This window comes from Bubalus kerabau, chromosome 1 (assembly GCF_029407905.1).
Source record: "Bubalus kerabau isolate K-KA32 ecotype Philippines breed swamp buffalo chromosome 1, PCC_UOA_SB_1v2, whole genome shotgun sequence".
NCBI lineage: Eukaryota > Metazoa > Chordata > Mammalia > Artiodactyla > Bovidae > Bubalus > Bubalus kerabau.
In genome coordinates this window covers 210446157-210468745 of record NC_073624.1, presented here as the reverse complement: position 1 = coordinate 210468745, position 22589 = coordinate 210446157, and the positions used below count along the sequence as shown (strand labels likewise).

At 35.9% G+C, this 22589-nt stretch overlaps 1 protein-coding gene across 2 annotated transcripts; it reads left to right on the top strand.

The window, feature by feature from the left end:
• The first annotated feature begins 847 nt into the window (after window positions 1-847).
• LOC129642166 (olfactory receptor 2L2-like) lies at window positions 848-1897 on the top strand. 2 transcript variants are annotated; one of them, XM_055566724.1, is made up of 2 exons: window positions 848-936; window positions 1114-1897. In XM_055566724.1, the coding sequence occupies exons 1-2, from the start codon at window positions 848-850 to the stop codon at window positions 1895-1897; spliced, it is 873 nt and encodes a 290-aa protein (XP_055422699.1). The 2 variants fall into 2 exon arrangements, with proteins under 2 accessions (XP_055422699.1, XP_055422701.1); XM_055566726.1 differs by having other exon boundaries at window positions 848-953; window positions 1131-1897.
• The last annotated feature ends 20692 nt before the right edge of the window (window positions 1898-22589 follow it).

The window sequence follows — 22589 nt, the reverse complement described above, 5'->3', positions numbered from 1 at the left end:
AAGTGCTTAAGTTTTTTACTCTAACTTAGAATTTGGAGGAGCTTTAAAAAAAATAATAAAAGTTAAAATTAAATGTGTACAACAATATTTATTTATCATGTAAGTGCTAGAGAAGCAGAGAGATGTAAAATATATGCTATTTTTGAGATTTTACACAGATTTATCAAACTATAACGAGTGTGATGTAGAGATATATAGGCAAATGTTCTTTGTTACAGCATTCAGAATTTCATTCAGAAGGAAGATCATAATTTTGTGTAGATGGCACTTGATGATATTCATCTTGATTTCACAATAGATGACTCAAATAATGTTACTGAATTCAAGGAAGCTTGATTTAATATTTCTGTTCAAAGAAGATTCAAAAAAGAATATTAGCTTCTCAACATAAGTGATAGGCTACTACAGATTTACAGGTAAACCTTAGGGTTTGAATATGAAAAACAAATCATTTCTTAATGGTGATAAACATTTATCATAATATAATTAGATAACATGCATTTACATGATTTCCTAAGAATATATTTTGAGTATCTCATCTAATTTTGATGTGACTTGAGCTTTTGTAGAGTAGTAAAGCATACTTATCCAAATATGTCAAAATATAAATTTTTTACAACTTGAAAGATTTCCTGCAAAGCTCATTGGCCAAACTGTTTGTATTTTCAAGTTCTAGTCTCTTGATCAAAAAAAACAAAAAAGTTTTGCTTTTCCAAAATTAATAGGTTCAGTTATTCATTTAAGAGTTGTAAATTTGTACACAGTCTAATCATGCAACAGTTTCAAAATAGCTTACTTGACTTTCTTTCTTTTGTGTCTGCCTTAGGAAAAATTATATTAATGCCACATGGAAAATTATAATCAAACATCAACTTATTTCACTTTATTGGGATTATTGCCATCTTCAAGAATTGGCCTATTTCTTTTTATTCTCATTGTTCTCATTTTTTTTTGTTGTTGTTGTTGTAATGGTTATATCAAGTTTATTTCTTTTTTTTTTAATTTTATTTTATTTTTAAACTTTACATAACTGTATTAGATTTGCCAAATATCAAAATGAATCTGCCACAGGTATACATGTGTTCCCCATCCTGAACCCTACTCCCTCCTCCCTGTTCTCATTTTTCTAATGGCTCTATTTGGTAACCTCTCCATGATCCTTGTCATCTTTCTCGACACCCATCTTCAGAAACCCATGTATTTTCTACTCAGTCAGCTCTCCCTCATAGACCTGACCTACATTTCCAACATTGTACCCAAAATGGCCTACGATTTTCTATTTGGAAACAAGTCTATCTCCTTCATTGCATGTGGGATACAGAGCTTCTTTTTCTTGACTTTAGCAGGTGCAGAAGGATTGCTCTTGGCTTCTATGGCTTATGATCGTTATGTGGCCATTTGCTTTCCTCTCCACTATCCCATCAAAATCAGTAGAAGACTATGTGTGCTTATGATAATAGGATCTTGGCTCCTGGGCTCAATCAACTCCTGTGCCCACACCATATATGCCCTCCATAGCCCTTATTGCCAATCCAGGGCCATCAATCATTTCTTCTGTGATGTTCCAGCCATGTTGACTTTGGCCTGCATGGACACCTGGGTCTATGAGTACACAGTATTTGTGAGCACCACCATCTTTCTTTTGTTGCCTTTCACTTGTATTGTATTTTCTTATGGCCGTGTTCTCCTTGCTGTGTATCAAATGCACTCAGCAGAAGGGAAAAAGAAGGCCTATTCAACATGTAGCACCCATCTCACTGTGGTAACTTTCTACTCTGCACCATTTGCTTACACTTATCTCCGTCCAAAATCTCTGCGTAGTCCAACAGAGGACAAGGTTCTTGCTGTCTTCTACACATCCTTACCCCAACGCTCAACCCTGTTATCTATAGCATGAGAAACAAGGAGGTGATGGGGGCTTTGAGAAGAGCAATTCAGAGAATCCATTCTGTGAAAATGTAAAGACAGTTTTTCCATGAGAATTTGATGTTAAATACAAATTTATTAATCAGCATGGTGGTTTAGTCATGTCCTATTCTTGTGACCCAATGGTCAGTAGCCTGTCAGGCTCCTCTGTCCATGGGATTCTCCAGGCAAGAATACTGGAGTGGGCTGCCATTTTCTTCTTCAGGGGGATCTTCCCAACCCAGGAATCGAACCCAGGTCTCCTGTATTGCAGGCAGATTCTTTACCAACAAAGAGAAGCCCCATTAATTGGCATACAACAACTAAAATCTCCTTTGGATTAATTTTAGTGCTTGCAAATTTAATAATAAAATAAGATTTTAATTATTAATTAAATTAAATATTAAATTAAATATTAATCAGCATACAATTATTAAAGTCTTATTTTATCATTACATTTGCAAGGACTAAAATTAATCTAGAGGAGAAAGCCACTCATGTCTAGACAAATCATTTTTGCAAATATCTGTATATCCATATCTATATGTTTATGTTTATATATGATTATGTATATGTGTATATATATATATATGTTTTTTCAGCCTCTTTCTTTTTTCTTCATTATGCATTTTCCCCTATTAATTTAAAAAGCTTTTAATTTTTACTGATATGCTATAAATTTAAGTGATTTTTGGTATGCAATAATAAAAATGAAAACTAACTGAAGTTGTCATTCATCATGAGGTCTACTATTCTGCGTTTATATTTCAATATGCTTAAAATATGTTTCCTGAATGATAAGATCAAATTAAAAGTCAGAAGACCTCATTTTCTTTTCATACTAGGCCTGTAATTGCCAGTAACAGATATTCTTTTCTTCAATATAAGGAAAATATATTTCAGAGATTTAGTTGACTTCACCAGGGATTCTGAAGTCCTTACACTATGCTGAATGGAAATAATTTCATATTCTTTTTAGGGTGCACCCTAGGGAATTGATTTAATATTGGTATACTTGGGATTCAACAATAAGGACCTGGAGATATCAACAGAGAGCAAGGAAATTGTAAAGTTATACAATAAGTGAGTCAAGGCTTTGTCTCATTACTAGACATTAGAAATATCAAAGACTTTCTTGCAACCATCCCCTCACTAGGCATATACTCAATTTACATCATAAGCAGTCAGTATAACTCTCACACTAGGTGATAAAACTCAGATGAGATTTTATTCTCTACTCACTGTATCCCATAGTTCTACTGAAAGAGGTTGGAGAAAGTTAATTTGTAAGAACAAATTTCAATTTATATTATGGATTCATCATTTTCCTAAACAGATCCCACCACTACATTCAATAAACATCAGTCAGCTCAAGTGAAAGTCCTGGTTGAAGTGTTATCACTATCCTTCTATTATCAGAGCAGCAATATTCTTTACCTCTCAGATGTGCCAAGGAAAACAAGGGTCATATCCTTTGTTCAAATTCTCCAACATATTAATGTAATATCTCTTGTCTGACTCTACCCTCCATTCTTAGAAACCAGCTTGACTTAGCCTAGAACACCCTCACTCCACCCTTTACTTGATTAACAAATGTCTTAAAGAGAAAAATATAAATAATTTGTGTCATCAATTCTCCCATATTGAATTTCATACAGATAGCTTTTGGAAAGCCTGCAAAAAAGGGACCTATGTTTTAATATCATGTTAATTAACATAGCTTTCAATGAACAAAACTCCCAGTGAAAGCACTCTGGGAGGAATCACCTGTCAGCCCCAGTTTTTGTCCTCACATGCAATTTTGGAAATGACTCACTCTCTCCAGGTTGAGCACATAAATGTCCTAATAACTGGCAAGTGGAAAGTTTATGCTTACTGGAATTTTATGTTATCCCTGTGTTTATTTGCAAAGAGACAAATGGACCTCCTTTCTCTCCCCATTACAGATTCAAGAGATCCATGCTATCAGGATACCCAGATACCTGGTGAGAAAATCATTTAGAAAGCTTTGTTTCTACTACAGTCCATGGGGTTACAAAGAGTCAGACACAACTGAGTAACTTCATTTATATTTTTTCAATATAATACATAAATTATTTTATTCAAGAATATACACAAGTACCTCTCTAACATTTGAACAGTAGGGATATTTCCAGAGGTTCTCAATTTCTTCTTTTTTTTAAATTTTATTTTATTTTTAAACTTTACAATATTGTATTAGTTTTGCCAAATATCGAAATGTATTCCTTAGGTTAATATACCTTAATTTGACTTAAGCAAAATTGTCTTTCTTTTTTCTTGATTATTTGATTTTCCACCAATAAACCAAAAATCATTTAAATTTATAGCATATCAGTAAAAATTAAAAGCTTTTTAAATTAATAGGGGAAAATGTATAATGAAGAAAAAAGAAAGAGGATGAAAAAAATATATATATACATATACATAATCATATATAAACATAAACATATAGATATGGATATACAGATATTTCCTGGGTTTCCTGGTGCTTTATGGGCTGTGGCAGATTCAGCCAATACTTCTCTGAGTGAACGCAAAGCTATCTTGACCTGTTCACATGTGGTTATTGTGTCATAAAATGGTGGAATACAAGCATGACCATAAATAACCATCCATGCACAAACATACATTTACAAGAGCTCTGGATTCTAAATGAGAGGTTATAGTACTCAGGTGGAGCACAGGAATTGGATAAGACACATTGAGGAGGGAAGGAAGGACAATTGTACTCTACCTAAGTCACTCCTTTCTGAATACCATGACACACAGGGCAGAGACAACCTTTTTTCTCCTTTAGAGCTCATCCATGGGGAAATGAAAGTCAAGTGAGTATCCAATTTTAATTTAGATGCAAACAATAATCCCACTAACCCTTAGATCCTATAAGTAAGCTTGTGCATGGTGCTGTCTGATGGCCTACACCAAATCCCTGACTGGGGTTACTGGGGAAAAGTTTTCCCTTTTGAACTCAGTTTATATAGAATAGAAACAGTGACTGCTTAAAATGTAAAAGCACCAATTCAAGACTACAAGTTTCACCAGGTTCAGAGAAAAATGACACTACTGAATGACAAAATAAATCACAAGCAATAGACCATAAAAAATGGAGATCTCATGGATGCCTGACAAAGAATTCAGAATATTTTTCTTTAAGCAAGTTAAAGAACACAAACAACTAAACAAAATCAGGAAAATATTATTGCAACAAGGTAAGATTCAAACCTGTATACAGGTCAGGAAGCAACAGTTAGAACTGGACATGGAACAACAGACTGGTTCCAAAGAGGAAAAGGAGTAGATCAAGGCTGTATCGGAGAAGGCAATGGCGTCCTACTCCAGTACCCTTGCCTAGAAAATCCCATGGATGGAGGAGCCTGGTGGGCTGCCATCTCTGGGGTCGCACATAGTTGGACATGATTGAAGTGACTTAGCAGCAGCAGCAGCATCAAGGCTGGATATTGTCACCCTGCTTATTGAACTTATATGCAGAGTACATTATGAGAAACACTGGGCTGGATGAAGCACAAGCTGGAATCAACCATTGCTGGGAGAAATATCAATAACCTCAGATATGCAGATGACACCACCCTTATGGCAGAAAGTGAAGAAGAACTAAAGAGCCTCTTGACCAAAGTGAAAGAAGAGAGTGAAAAAGTTGGCTTAAAGCTCAACATTCAGAAAACGAAGATCATGGCATCCGGTCCCATCACTTCATGGAAAATAGATGGGGAAATAGTGGAAACAGTGGCTGACTTTATTTTTCTGGGCTCCAAAATCACTGCAGATGATGATTGCAGCCATTAAATTAAAAGATGCTTGCTCCTTAGAAAGAAAGTTATGACCAACCTAGACAGCATATTAAAAAGCAGAGACATTACTTTACCAACAAAGGTCCATCTATAGTTTAGTCAAGGCTATAGTTTTTCCTGTGGTCATGTATGGATGTGAGAGTTGCACTATAAAGAAAGCTGAGCCAAAGAATTGATGCTTTTGAACTGTGGTGTTGGAGAAGACTCTTGAGAGTCCCTTGGACTGCAAAGAGATCCAACCAGTCCATCCTAAAGGAGATCAGTCCTGGGTGTTCATTGGAAGGACTGATGTTGAAGCTGAAGCTCCAATACTTTGGCCACCTGATGTGGAGAACTGACTCAGCTGAAAAGACTGATGCTGGGAAAGATTGAGGGCAGGAGGAGAAGGGGACAACAGAAGATGAGATGGTTGGATGGCATCACCGACACAATGAACATGGGTTTGGGTGGACTCCAGGAGTTGGTGAAGGACAGGGAGGCCTGGCATGCTGCTATTTATGGGATCACAAAGAGTGGGACACGACTGAGAGGCTGAACTGAACTGAAGATTTAAACAAGGTAAAATTCAAACAAACTAGAAACATAAATAGAAGCAAACAGAAGTTCTAATTCTAGAACAAAACCATACAGTATCTGAACAGAAAAAATTTAATAGAGACTAAACAACTGACTTGATCAAACAAAAGAAGTAATTTGTGAGATTAAAGATAATTTATTTGAGATTACACAGTCAGAGGAACAGCAAAGAATAAAAAGTAGTGAAAAAAGTCTATAGCACATAAGAGATTACGTATACCACCAATATATGCATTACAGGAATCCCAGAAAGAGAAGAGAAAGGGAGCAAAATGCTTATTAAAAGTAATATTGTGGCAGATTCATTTTGATATTTGGCAAAACTAATACAGTTATGTAAAGTTTAAAAATAAAATAAAATTAAGAATTGTGATAAAGTCTGTTAAAAAAATAAATAAAAAAAATAAAAGTAATATTGACAATAGCGACAACAAAAGTACCAAACCTAGGAAGCAAAATGAATGCCCAGATTCATGAAGTCCAAAGAATTCATAATGAATTAGAGAAGTCTTCACCGACACATTGTAATTAAAAAATAGAATTTTTTAAAAATCATTTTAAAATTTACACTGAATCTATATTACCTCTTCCCAAGTAAAGGTGTAATTAATTTACTTACTGAAAACTATAAGAACTATAATAATTCTTATGTTTTAATCTGCAATAAAACTGCATTGTTGAATATTTTTTAAATACCATTACAGCTAAGTAACAAAGTTTTCATTATTTATTTTAATATATGAAAATTGTTTTATAGTTTAATGTGTTTTTCCAGAAGAAAGGAAATAAGTCTTTTCTTTTCTTTTTTTTTTTTTTTAAGGTATAGGTGGTTTATAGTGTTATGTTGTTTCAAGCATACAGAAAAACGATTCAATTACACATATATCTGTATGTGCACAGACACTCAGTCATGCTGGATGCTTTGTGACCGCATGGACTATAGCCCACCAGGCTCCTCCTTTCATGGGATTTCCCAGCCAAGAATTTGGAGTCGGTTGCCATTTCCTCCTCCAGCGGATCTTCCCATCCCAGGGATTGAACCCATCTTTTACATCTCCTGCATTGGCAGGCAGATAATTTACCACTAGTGCCACCTGGGAAGGCCTATCTATCTATCTATACACGCACACACATACACACACACATATGTATATATTCTTTTTCAAATTCTTTGACACTATAGGTTATTACAAGATACTGAGTATAGTTCCTTATGCTATATAGTAGATATTCATTGGCTATATATTTAATATATGGTGCTGGTTTAGTCGCTAAGATGTGCCAGACTTTTGTGACTCCATGGACTGTAGCCTGCCTGGCTCTTCTGTCCATGGGATTCTCCAGGCAAGAATACTGGACTGGGTTGCCATTTCCATCTCCTGGAGCTCTTCCCAACCCAGGAATTGAATCCAGGTCTCCCGCGTTGCACGCAGATTCTTTACTGGCTGAGCTATAAGGGAAGCTCGTATAATAAATGCTATATATTTCATATATAGTAGTGTGTATATGTTAATCCCTAACTCCTTATTTATCCCTCCACTCTGCCCTAACAGTTTGCTAACAATGCAGTTGTTTTCTACATCTATGAGTTTATTACTGTTTTGTAAACAAGCTCATAGGTATTTTTTTTTTTTTTTAGATTCCACATACAAGAGATATCTTTCTCTGAATGACTTACATCACTTAGGGTGATAAACTCTACGTCCATCTATGGTGCTGTAAATCACATTGCTTTATTTTTTTTTATTGTCATATAATATTCACTGCATCTTCTTTATCCATGCATCTGTCAATTGATATTTAAGTTGCTTCCATGTCTTGGCTATTGTAAATTGAAATTATGTAATCTAAAATAAAGATAACCACCAAAAATGTAATATTTTAAGATTATATTCTTATATGTTTTATTGAATTAATCTCATTTTATTTGATTTATTAAATTCTGGCCAATATAAACAGAACTGGGAAATAATAACATATTCAAACATGTCATTATTGTGTATTTACAGACAAAAAATGCAAAAACTATACGATCCAAAAAGTTTAGAGACATAATAATATTGGAACAATCTAAATTAAAAAAAAAAAAACACTATTATTTCCCTACTGAATTGACCATAAATATGCCATAGAAAACTTCTGTAGAAATTATCAGAACTCTATCACCAACCTTGGCTTATGGCCATCTTGGGCTCTTAGAGACTTAACCTACATTTTCTAAGTCTCAATGGACATTCCAAATTCTAACTGAGAAAAAAAAAAAAAAAAAAAAAAAAGATTAAATTGAATCTCCAGGTAAAGAAGGCCCAGAATCCAATCATTGTTACTTCTGAATTTTAACAGAGATACTTAAAATGTCAATTATATATTTGTTTAGAAATTTTTCAAGGGAGCTTAATTAGAAAATGACTTTGTTTATATGAAGAACTTTGGACTACTTTCAACTAAGCAAGCCAGTAAGTATCGAAAGCATTGATATTATAAAATGTACTAATCTTAATTATTTTTGCTTCTATTCACCACAAAAGAGGTTTAAGATAATTTATTCAGATTTAGCTACTTAGCTTCATGCCAAACAATGAAAAATTCAGGTATGCTGTTATCCAGGGAACTAAAAAAAAAAAAAAAAAAAAAAAAAAAAAAAAAACCTTTCTTGATAGAAGTTAGATTAATAGGCAAAATAATTTATACTAAAATGTGTATCAGTAAAAATTAAGAAAAAAAATATACGGTCTACTCAAATGCTTCTTCACTTTTATTTAGAGGCATGAAGTACTTTATAAACCAAAAACTTGTTATTATACAATTATAATGCAATTGATGTCACTTAAAAGATTGTGAAATGCTAGTAAAATGTAGTAAAATTGATAAAGACACCTGCTGATATTGCCTGTGAACTACTGTTCTGGCCTAGATCTGATAGACAGAGTGCCTGATGAACTATGGATGGAGGTTCGTGACATTGTACAGGAGACAGGGATCAAGACAGTCCCTATGAAAAAGAAATGCAAAAAAGCAAAATGGCTGTCTGAGGAGGCCTTACAAATAGCAGTGAAAAGAAGAGAAGTGAAAAGCAAAGGAGAAAAGGAAAGATATAAGCATTTGAACGCAGAGTTCCAAAAAATAACAAGAAGAGATAAGAAAGCCTTCCTCAGCAATCAATGCAAAGAAATAGAAGAAAACAACAGAATGGGAAAGACTAGAGATCTCTTCAAGAAAATTAGAGATACCAAGGGAAATTTCATGCAAAGATGGGCTCAATAAAGGACAGAAATGGTATGAACCTAACAGAAGCAGAAGATATTAAGAAAAGGTGGCAAGAATACATAGAAGAACTGTACAAAAAAGATATTCACGACCCAGGTAATCATGATGGTGTGATCACTCATCTAGAGCCAGACATCCTGGAATGTGAAGTCAAGTGGGGCTTAGAAAGCATCATGACAAACAAAGCTAGTGGAGGTGATGGAATTCCAGTTGAGCTCTTTCAAATCCTGAAAGATGATGCTGTGAAAGTGCTGCACTCAATATGCCAGCAAATTTGGAAAACTCAGCAGTGGCCACAGGACTGGAAAAGGTCAGTTTTCATTCCAATCCAAAAGAAAGGCAATGCTAAAGAATGCTCAAATTGCCACACAATTGCACTCATCTCACATGCTAGTCAGAGAAGGCAATGGCACCCCACTCCAGTACTCTTGCCTGGAAAATCCCATGGATGGAGGAGCCTGGTAGGCTGCAGTCCATGGGGTCGCTAAGAGTTGGGCATGACTGAGCAACTTCACTTTCACTTTTCACTCTCATGCATTGGAGAAGGAAATGGCAACCCACTCCAGTATTCTTGCCTGGAGAATCCCAGGGACAGAGTAGCCTGGTGGGCTGCCGTCTGTAGGGTCGCACAGAGTTGGACACAACTGGAGCGACTTGGCAGCAGCAGCAGCACATGCTAGTAAAGTAATGCTCAAAATTCTCTAAGCCAGGCTTCAACAATACGTGAACCGTGAACTTGCAGAGTTGTTCAAGCTGGTTTTAGAAAAAGCAGAGGAACCAGAGATCAAATTGCCAACATCCGCTGGATCATCAAAACAGCAAGAGTTCTAGAAAAACATCTATTTCTGCTTTATTGACTATGCCAAAACCTTTGACTATGTGGATCACAATAAACTGTGGAAAATTCTGAAAGAGATGGGAATATCAGACCACCTGACCTGCCTCTTGAGAAATTTGTATGCAGGTCAGGAAGCAACAGTTAGAACTGGACATGGAACAACAGACTGGTTCCAAATAGGAAAAGGAGTACGTCAAGGCTGTATATTGTCACCCTGTTTACTTAACCTATATGCAGAGTACATCATGAGAAATGCTGAACTGGAAGAAACACAAGCTGGAATCAAGATTGCCAGGAGAAATATCAATCACCTCAGATATGCAGATGACACCACCCTTATGGCAGAAAGTGAAGAGGAACTCAAAAACCTCTTGATGAAAGTGAAAGTGAAGAGTGAAAAAATTGGCTTAAAGCTCAACATTCAGAAAACGAAGATCATGGCATCCAGTCCCATCACTTCATGGTAAATAGATGGGGAAACAGTGGAAACAGTGTCAGACTTTATTTTTTGGGGCTCCAAAATCACTGCAGATGGTGACTGCAGCCATGAATTTAAAAGACGCTTACTCCTTGGAAGGAAAGTTATGACCAACCTAGATAGCATATTCAAAAGCAGAGACATTACTTTGCCAACAAAGGTTCGTCTAGTCAAGGCTATGGTTTTTCCAGTGGTCATGTATGGATGTGAGAGTTGGACTGTGAAGAAAGCTGAGTGCCAAAGAATTGATGCTTTTGAACTGTGGTATTGGAGAAGACTCTTGAGAGTCCCTTGGACTGCAAGGAGATCCAACCAGTTCATTCTGAAAGAGATCAGCCCTGGAATTTCTTTGGAAGGAATGATGCTAAAGCTGAAACTCCAGTACTTTGGCCACCTCATGCGAAGAGTTGATTCACTGGAAAAGACTCTGATGCTGGGAGGGATTGGGGGCAGGAGGAGAAGGGGACGACAGAGGGTGAGATGGCTGGATGGCATCACGGACTCGATGGACGTGAGTCTGAGTGAACTCGGGGAGTTGGTGATGGACAGGGAGGCCTGGCATGCTGCAACTCATGGGGTTGCAAAGAGTTGGACACGACTGAGTGACTAAACTCAACTGAACTGAACTGATTACATGAGCTTCAGTTCAGTTCATGTGCTCAGTCATGTCCGATTCTTTGCGATCCCATGGACTTCAGCATGTCGGGCCTCCCTGTCCATCACCAACTCCCGGAGTTAACCCAAAGTCATGTCCATTGAGTTGGTAATGCCATCCAACCATCTCATCCTCTGTCATCCCCTTCTCCTCCAGTATTGCCCAATGAGTCAGAACTCACATCAGGTGGCCAAAGTATTGGAGTTTCAGCCTCAGCATCAGTCCTTCCAATGAACACTCAAGACTGATCTCCTTTAGGATGGATGGACTCGATTTCCTTGCAGTCCAAGGGACTCTCAAGAGTCTTTTCAAATACCACAGTTCAAAAGCATGAATTCTTCAATGCTCAGCTTTCTTTATAGTTCAACTTTCTCATCCATACATGACTACTGGAAAATCTATAGCCTTGACTAGATATACCTTTGTTGGCAAAGTAATATCTCTGTTTCTTAATATGCTGTCTGTGTTGGTCATAACTTTCCTTCTAAGGAATAAGTTCATGGCCACAGTCACCATCTGCAGTGATTTTGGAGCCCCCAAAAATAAAGTCAGCCACTGTTCCCGCTGTTTCCCCATCTATTTGCCATGAAATGATGGGACTGGATGCCATGATCTTAGTATTCTAAATGTTGGCCTTTAAGCCAAAGTTTTCACTCTCCTCTTTCACTTTGATCAATAGGCTCTTTAGTTCTTCAATTTCTGCCATAAGGGTGGTGTCATCTGCAAATCTGAGGTTATTGATATTTCTACCAGCAATCTTGATTCCAGCTTGTGCTTCATTCAACCCAATGTTTCTCATTATGTATTCTGCATATAAGTTAAATAATCAGAGCAACAGTATACAGTCTTGACATACTCCTTTTCCTTTTTGGAACCAGTCGGTTGTTCCATGTCCAGTTCTAACTGTTGCTTCCTGACCTGCATACAGATTTCTCAATGGGAAGGTCAGGTGGTCTGGTACTCCCATCTCTTTCAGAATTTTCCACAATTTAGTGTGATCCACACAGTCAAAGGCTTTGGCATAGTCAATAAAGCAGAAATAGATGTTTTTTGGAACTCTCTTGCTTTTTCCATGATCCAGAAGATGTTGGCAATTTGATCTCTGGTTCCTCTGCCTTTCTAAAACCAGCTTGAACATCTGGAAGTTCACGGTTCACATATTGTTGAAGCCTGGCTTGGAGTATTTTGAGCATTACTTTACTAGCATGTGAGATGAGTGCAATTGTGTGGTAGTTTGAGTATTCTTTGGCATTGCCTTTCTTTGGGATTGGAATGAAAACTGACCTTTTGCAGTCCTGTGATTTTCCAAATTTGCTGAGTTTTCCGAATTTGCTGGCATATTGAGTGTAGCACTCTCACTACATCATCTTTTAGGATTTGAAATAGCTCAACTGGAATTTCATCACCTCCACTAGCTTTGTTCGTAGTGATGCTTGCTAAGGCCCACTTGACTTCACATTCCAGGATGTCTGGCTCTAGGTGTGTGATTATAGCATCATGATTATCTGGGTCATGAAGATCTTTTTGTACTATTCTTCTGTGTATTCTTACCACTTCTTCTTAGTATCTTCTGCTTCTGTTAGGTCCATACCATTTCTGTCCTTGACTGAGCCCATCTTTGATTGAAATGTTCCCTTGGTATCTCTAATTTTCTTGAAGAGATCCCTATTCTTTCCCATTCTATTGTTTTCTTCTATTTCTTTGCACTGATCACTGAGGAAGTTTTTCTTATCTCTTTTTGCTATTCTTTGGAACTCTGCATTCAAATGGATATATCTTCCCTTTCTCATATGCTTTTCACTTCTCTTCTTTTCACGGCTATTTGTATGGCCTCCTCAGATAGCCATTTTGCTTTTTTGCATTTCTTTTCCTTGGGGATGTCTTGATCCCTCTCTCCTGTACAATGTCATAAACCTTCATCCATAGTTCATCAGGCACTCTGTCTATCAGATCTAGGCCCTTAAATCTATTTCTCACTTCCACTGTATAATCATAAGGGATTTGGTTTTGGTCATACCTGAATGGTCTAGTGGTTTTCCCTACTTTCTTCCATTTAAGTCTGAATTTGGCAATAAAAAATTCATGATTTGAGCCACAGTCAGCTCCCAGTCTTGTTTTTGCTGACTGTATAGAGCTTCTCCATCTTTGGCTGCAAAGAACATAATCAATCTGATTTTGGTGTTGGGCATTTGGTGATGTCCATGTGTAGAGTCTTCTCTTGTGTTGCTGAAAGAGGGTGTTTGCTATGACCAGTGTGTTTTCTTGGCAAAACTCTATTAGCTTTTGCCCTGCTTTACTCTGTACTCCAAGGCCAAATTTGGAGTACACCTGTTAACAGTAAACACCTGTTACTCCAGATGTTTCTTGACTTCCTACTTTTGCATTCCAGTCCCCCCTATAATGAAAAGGACATCTTTTTTAGGTGTTAGTTCTAAAAGGTCTTGTAGGTCTTCATAGAACCATTCAACTTCAGCTTCTTCAGCATTACTGGTCAGGGCATAGACTTGGATTACCATGATATTGTATGGTTTGCCTTGGAAATGATCAGAGATCATTGCATGGGCTTACCCTCAGCTAAACTGTGTTGTGAAGTATAGTTGAAAATAACTATGATACTGTATATAATAAAATACACAATGAATTTTATATTAATTAGAATTGTATTTCAGATATTTGAAGGTCTATTTGGCCATTACTGAAATAAGATATCTATCTATCTATCTATCTATATAGATATAGATATAGATATAGAAAAAAGCAAGAAAGTTAAATGATAAACAAAATTCATTAACCAAGTGAAGAAAGATTCTTTGCATCTGCTCTGTATAGAGGAAATATTGTAGCCAAGAAGAGAATGCTTTGAAACAGTATACGTTTTGTACAGTCATGTCTGACTGTTTGTGACCTCATGTACTGTAGCCTGCCAGACTCTTCTGTCCATGGAGATTCTCCAGGCAAGAACACTGGAGTGGGTTGCCTATCCCTCCTCCAGGGGATCTTCCCAACCCAGGGATCGACTAGGTCTCCTGCATTGCAGGCATTTTCTCTACCATCTGAGCCACCAGGATACCCCCTTAAAATAGTATAAGTAATATGAAATATAATCACTAGGTGTAGAGATGTTTTCATGCAAGCGCATTGTATAATCACATATAAACTGATTCTATTGTATTAATGCTTTTTGACAGTGTTGATTGCTATTTGGATTGAAATCAGATTTTTAGGTAATCATTTTAGGAAATGAGTGATATGGTTCGATGCAGGATACAGGAAGCTTGGGGCTGGTGCACTGGGATGACCCAGAGGGATGGTATGGGGAGGGAGTTGGGAGGGGGGTTCAGAATGGGGAACACGTGTACACCCGTAGTGGATGCATGTTGATGTATGGCAAAACCAATACAATATTGTAAAGTAAAAAAATAAATAAATAAAATAATAATAATAATAATAAAGAAACAGAAAATTTAAAAGGAGTTTAAGGTCAAATGAGTGACTGCACTGTTTACTGTTCAGCAAATATTGTAGAGCATGAAATGAACAACAGAAAGTAGTTTTGGACTTGAATGATAAATGTACTTTCTAAAAGGGAAGTGAGATGAGGGATTTGGAGGAGATAGGGCCTAATCCTATTGCAACATGCCTTGAATGTTCTCAACTGATACTTGAAGAACAAACCTAACACTTAAGGACTGCAAATCTAAATAAAGACTGTGGAGGACAATCTTTTTTATTTCTACTTATTATAATTGTATATATATATATATCTGTATGAAGAGTGATTATAAGACATTCATTACAAAATGGAATACATAATGAAGGTTAAAAAATAATGCTTGATGTTACTCATCTATGGACATATATGGATCATTTATATCTACAAATTCTATTACATATATATATATATATATGAGCGACTGAACTGAACTGAACTGATACATATATACAATTTGAATGATAACCCCTAGAAATAATCCAGGTAACTAACACTATATTTAGTTATAGTTATCCAATTTTTTAGTTTTAGACATAAACTATGTATTAAGTGTCTTATGCTTTTAACTTTTGTATTTTATTTGTTTTCTATTTCTTGTACATATCATTAAATTCCTAGTGAAAAAATAATAACATCTGAATAACCAAATACAGTGGTTTTGTGAGAATCAAATGCATTGTAGTATACAGAAATAACTCGAACGTTATATAATCATGCAATGTAGCATATGACAAGTGAGATGAATATAAATGATCAGGGCAAAGATATTAAGAAACATTCTAAAATGTATAGCTACAGTTTAGGGATATTATGTATTTTAATTAACTGATGCTATATTTTTCTCAAATATAGCCTGTAATATCCTATGTTTTATTGTATGTGTTCTACATAAAAGATACAGTTTCAGATAGTTAAATATTTTAAGGTTACATTTCTTATAAGTAGATGAACTAAAACATTACCTAGTTGTAAACCTAAGCTCTCTCTGGTGTGCTTGCACAATAAAGCAGAATGAACACATTCTTCCTGAAAAACGAAATTTGAAGAACATATTCTTATAATTAGTTTCTGTCTTTGAAAATATTTGTTAATTAGTTATTTACCTAATAATTTTGATTCAGCATTGTAAAATTTCACTAAATAGTAAGTAGAAACATACAAACATAAAAGGATAAAATTTTATGTATGCATTCTAGATCTCTTTATATGGTAAAAAATATTGTTTTCAAACTGTATGGTTTCAAAAATTGAAAATACATTTTACTTGAATATTAAATACTACCATTCAAATTCCTAAGTCAGTTAACAAATATAAGTTGTAATGTACTCGTTGTCTCTTTTTAGTAGAGCCTACTGAACAAACACTTGAAGGAATGTAGAATCTCATGAAAGTCTCCATGTAAGAAAACTGCATAGAAATATGCTTATCTAGACTCCAAAATGCTTCCCTTGTAGCTCAGTTGGTACTGCCTGCAATGCAGGAGAACCGGGTTCAATCCCTGAGTTAAGAAGATCCCCTGGAGTAGGAATGACAGCCTGTCTAGTATTCTTGCCTGGAGAATCCCATGGACAGAGGAGCCTTGCAAGCTACAGTCTATAGGGTAGCAAGAGTCGGACATAACTTAGTGACTAAATTACTACTACCAGACTCCAAAGGACGCTCTTTCCAGTAATTTATTTCTGATTCTGTGAAAGCCATTTTACAATGCTACAGTTTCTCAGTAACTGATGGTAATAAAAGTAATTCTTATTATAACCATTTAGACTGATGTATGATCAATTTTTAGGAACTACAGTTGTCTTCCTGCAGCTAATGCATACAAATACCTCCTTATAAAATCAACCTGGTAATATGGTTTACTGGTTTCCCAGCTCTAAGCATGATAAGTAAGGAACGTCAGTTTGTGGAAAGGCCAGCATCTTACTTTATTTTAGAAATCTTGAGAACAGAGGGAGAAATCCAAATTTCTGTGAAACCTGGTAGAGAATGTCTTTGTGTTTTAAAGCAATGGTCCCCAACATTTTTGACACCAGGCACTGGTTTAAAGAAAGACCATTTTTCCACAAACAGTTTTTCCAGGCCTGATGGTTTTGGAATGATTCAAGTGCATTACATTTATTTTGCTCTCTCTTTCTAATCTAATGCTGCTGTTTATCTGACAGGAGATACTGATCCACAGCCCAGAGGTTGGGGACCCTAGCTTTCAAGAGTTTTTAAAGTCTAATCTGAAATGTCTTATAACATATCAGATAAAAATAATTAAAGAGGCTTGTTAGATAAATCCACACTCTTGATGCACTTCTGTAAAAAAGCACATCAGCTTTATGTTGAAATCAAGAATGATATTTCACTGAGAAGTTCAGATCAAGAGCAAGAAGAGTGTAGGCTTCAGTAGAAAATTCTCTATTATATAGACTCTAGAGAATTCTCTTCCATGTTTTCCAATTTGATCACTATTTCACTGTACAGTCTTGGATAACTCACTTTATATCTTTGTGATTGAGACTACTTATTTTTTTTTAATAATAAAAGTATAGTTTTAAAAGCTTTATGCTTTATAAAGTGCATGAATCACTAAAAGAACACTTTTTCAGTATTCCATTTCCAATTCTAAATATAAACATAGGGGGGAAATAGTTTGCAACAGAATTGATGTATATGAGTTTGAATGAACTCCGGGAATTGGTGATGGACAGGGAGGCCTTGCGTACTGCAATTCATGGGGTCGCAGAGTCGGACATGACTGAATGACTGAACTGAACTGAACTGACTGAACTTTAAGAAATGGTCCTATCTAATTCACTTTAAAACTTATGCATCATTTGAATGGTTTTACTTGTCACACAGAATATGTATTCTATTATCTGAATTACAGTGAAAATAATATGAATATCCATTTGCAAATGAAATCTCTAGGCTCCTAGGTAAAGAATATTTTATAGGGGAAGCAAAATATGAATTGGATTTCATTTATAAGCTTTAATGTGTGAGGTTGTTGTGGGATCACGTGAAAATACCTTAAAGCTGGTATGTATGAGAAAAGAAAATATATATGAACATGAGTAAACTAAGACTTTGTGTTTCAAAACAGTTATCACATATATTCTTGACTTTCTACCATGTATATAGAATTTCTATTTCAATGACAGCAATTTCTTTTTTCTTTCTTTTAATTTTTTGTGTTTGTTAATAAAAAGCAACTCATCCTTATTTCAGATATAACATCTCAAAATATGTAAAATTTGAGAGATAAAATAGATAAGGATGTACTTCAGTTGTTCAGTCATGTCTGACTCTTTGTGACCACATGGACTGGATGTACTTAGTTTGATAGATAGATAAATGGATAGATAGACAGATAGATTTGAGTAAAAAATGTCAACCCACTCCAGTATTCTTATCTGGAAAATTTCATGGACTGAGAAGTCTGGCACTCTACAGCACATGAGGCCACAAAGAGTCAAACATGACTGCGTGATAGATAGATAGAGAGATGGATCTGGGAATCCAGCCTTGCCAAATATACATTTTAAAAAGCTGATTAAAACTCAGTATTCAAAAAACAAAGATCATGGCATCCGGTCTTAGCCCTTCGTGGCAAATAGATGGGGAAAATATGGAAACAGTATTAGATTTCATTTTCTTGGGCTCCAAAATCAGTAAGGATAGTGACTGCAGCCATAAAATCAAAAGACACTTGCTCCTTAGAAGAATAGTTATGACAAATCTAGACAGTCCTCTTCATTTTCTGCCATAAGGGTGGTATCATATTTTAAAAAGTACATTTCAAAAAATTTCTTTTTCTGAATTAAAAATTCTTATCCAATGCCAAAGAGGAGAAAGTTCTGTTAGGTTCAGGGAAAGTGAAATAAAGATCTTTGATGTAGTAAAAAAAAAAAAAAAAAAAAAAAAAAAAAAAAAAAAGCAAAGACATCACTTTGCCAACAAAGGTCTATATAGTCAAAGCTATGGTTTTTCCAGCAGTTATTTACGGATGTGAGAGTTGGACTAAAAAGAAAGCTGAGAGTTGAAGAATTGATGCCTTTGAATTGTGGTGCTGAAGACGACTCTTGTGAATCCCTTCTACAGCAAGGAGATCAAACCTGCCAATCCTAAAGGAAATCAGTCCTGAATATTCATTGGAAGGACTGGTGCTGAAGCTGAAATTCCTATACTTTGGCTACCTGATGCAAAGAACTGACTCATTGGAAAAGATCCTGATGCTGGGAAAGATTGAGGGCAAGAAGAGAAGGGGCAACAGAGAGAAGGGGGCAAATGGTTGGATAATATTGCCAACTTAATGGATATTAGTTTGAACAAGATCTGGGAGATAGTGAAGGACAGAAAAGCCTGTTATGCTGCAGTTCATGGGGTCGCAAATAGTTGGACATGACTGAGTGACTGAACAACAATAACAAATATTTTCCTGTGTTTTTTGGCCATTTTTATATCTTCTTTGAAGATATATTTATTCAAATGTGTTCAACATTCTAAAATTAGTTTCTCTGTTGCTCTTGTTGAGCTGTGGTTCTTTAAAAATTCCTTATATCATTCTATTACATGATACACATTTTTGCAAATATTTCCCATTCTGTGGGTTGCTTATTCATTCTACTCATAAAAGTTCTTCAATGCACTGAAGTTTTCAGTTCTGACAAATTTCAAGATACATTTCTATTTCTGTTGCACATGCTTTTGGTGTTATATCCAAGAATGAACAGCAGATAAATCCAATATCATAAAAATGTTCCCTTATGTTCTCTTCTAGGTATTTATAGTTTTAGCCCTATATTTAGATCTGCTAGCCATTTAGTTTAATTTTTGAAAATACTGTAATTTATATTATATGCATATATATTATATACATATATATGCATATGTAGTTTCATTATATAAACATCAAGCTTTCTTAGTGATATTTATAGAAAAGACACCTAACTGAAGGCTTAAGACTCTTGTCAAAAATCATTTCATCACATATGTGAAGTGTTTCCTTTTTTTTTTTTTTTGGAGTTTCTAATTTTGTTGGGTTCTGTTTGCCTTCATGACAACACTGCACAGTTTTGATATTGTAGCTTTCTACTAAATTTTGAATCACAGAGGGTGAGTCCTCCAATTTTTTTTTTAATTTTTATTTTATATTTTAATATAGTTAATTAACAATGTTGTAGTTTCAGGTGTACAAAGTGATTCAGTTATGCATATACATGTATCGCAGAGTCAGACATGACTGAGTGACTGAACTGACGGACTGATACATGTATCTATTCTTCGTCAAAGTATTTTCCCAATTAGGTTGCTTGGCATATTGAGCAGAGTTACCTGTGCTATACAGTGAAAAAGCAAAAGTGTTAGTCACTCAGTCAAGTCTGACTGTTTGCAACCCCATGAACTGTAACCTGTGAGGCTCCCCTGTCCATGAAATTTTCCAGGCAAGAATCCTAGAAATTCCTACTGGAATTTTCTGGAATCCTGGAATTTCCTACTCCAGGGGATCTTTTCAACCCAGGGATTGAACCCATGTCTTTTGCATCTCCTATTGTCAGGCAGACTTTTTACCACTAACACGCTATCTCAGAGAGGTTGTCAGTTCTTATACATACTTCTTATTTATACCTTAAGCTTCTCTCAATTGAATAGTTCCCTTCCCTTCCCAAGAAACACCCCAGTTCCTGTTGACTTTTTTCTGCCAATGAGCTCTATGTATTTACCTTCAACAGCAGTGGTGAAGAGTCTTGGATTTGCTCTGCCTTCCATGCCCTGCTTGACAGAAGTAAGCAGGATTGACTCTGCTTCTCTATTGCTTTTAAGATTGATCTGATTTAGATCTTCAGCTCCCCTCAATGACTCCTGGCTGGATATATGCTTCTTACTACAGAGAGGAAGACTTTGCTCTTGGTAAAGTCTTTTGTTTTTTACTTTTTTAAAAAAGTATTTTTAATTGGAGGATAATTGCTTTATTTTTTAGTTTCTGATGTCCTGGTTTCTGCCATACAATGATCTGAATCAGCCATAAGTATGCATATTATTTATTCCCTCTATCTTGAGCCTCTCTGCCTCCCTTCCCCCATCCCACCTCTGTAGATTGTCAAAGAGCACAGAACTGAACTCCCTGTGTTATAAAGCAGCTTCCCACTAACTATCTACTTTACAAGGTAGTGTTTATATGGGCTTCTCAGGTGGTGCTAGTTGTAAAGAATCTGCCTGCTAACACAGGAGACATAAAAGACACAGGTTTGATCCTGGGTTGGCAAGATTCCCTGGAGGAGGGCATGGCAACCCACTTCAGTATTCTTGCCCAGAGAATCCCATGGACAGAGGACCCTGGAATGCTACAGTCCCCAGGGTCGCACAGAGTCAGACATGACTGAAGTGATTTAGCATGCATGCATATAGTATACATATATGTCAATGCTATGCTCTCAATTCATTTCACTATATCCTTCCCTAACTGTGTCCATAAGTCTGTTCTCTATGAACCAATTATACAAAGTGACGTACGAAAGAGAAAAAAAATCGTATATTAATGCATATATATGTGAAGAAAGCTGAGCGCCAAAGAATTGATGCTTTTGAACTGTGGTGTTGAAGAAGACTCTTGAGAGTCCCTTGGACTGCAAGGAGATCCAACCAGTCCATTTTAAACGAGATTGGTCCTGGGTATTCTTTGGAAGGAATGATGCTAAAGCTGAAACTCCAGTACTTTGGCCACCACATGCAAAGAGTTGACTCATTGGAAAAGACTCTGATGCTGGGAGGGATTGGGGGCAGGAGGAGAAGGGGACGACAGAGGATGAGATGGCTGGATGGCATCACGGACTCGATGGAAGTGAGTTTGAGTGAACTCTGGGAGTTGGTGATATACAGGGAGGCCTGGCGTGCTGCAATTCATGGGATCACAAAGAGTCGGACATGACTGAGTGACTGAACTGAACTGAACTGATGGAATCTAGAAAAATTTAAAAATGGTACTGCTGTTTTTTAAAATTATTTCTGTAGGCTTTTTTCCACTTTGAAACTTTAATTTAATTCTTAATTGATTATTATTTTTTAATTTGCAAAAGGCTTTGTTACATGACTTTATATATGTAATATTTACATTGTGAATCAATAATATCTCATACTTCTTTTAATGGACAAATCTTACTTTAAAAATATGTTTTGTTTTGTTTTTGCATTTTGCAATTATTTTAATGCATATATTTGTGTTTGTGAGTGTGAATATGTGTGTGTGTGTGTGTTTGTGTTGAGAGTGTGTGCCCATGTGTTTAGCTTCCTCTTTCAATTTGAAACATACCTTTAATGTCTGGAAAAATTTGGTTCTAGACTAATATTTATAGCTAAGGCATTAGAGACTGTGCAGACTTTGTTTTCGTAAAATGCCTCTGGAGATTTCCTCCACCCACCTCCATGAGAAGACTCTCAATTTATTTTTTCTGTTTAAGTAACTGACTGTTCCTCTTTCCAAATTTTCTTTCAAAAGGATCTAAACATTTCATCTCTAATTCTTTACCACTGTGCCGTGTGGGAAGCCCCCATACTACAC

Bases quoted from the DNA above. Each gene is read 5' to 3' on its own strand.
- LOC129642166 (XM_055566724.1), top strand. From the start codon at position 848: ATGGAAAATTATAATCAAACATCAACTTATTTCACTTTATTGGGATTA. The intron at 937-1,113 runs TGTTCTCATTTT...CTCCCTCCTCCC, and splicing joins CTATTTCTTTTTATTCTCAT to TGTTCTCATTTTTCTAATGG.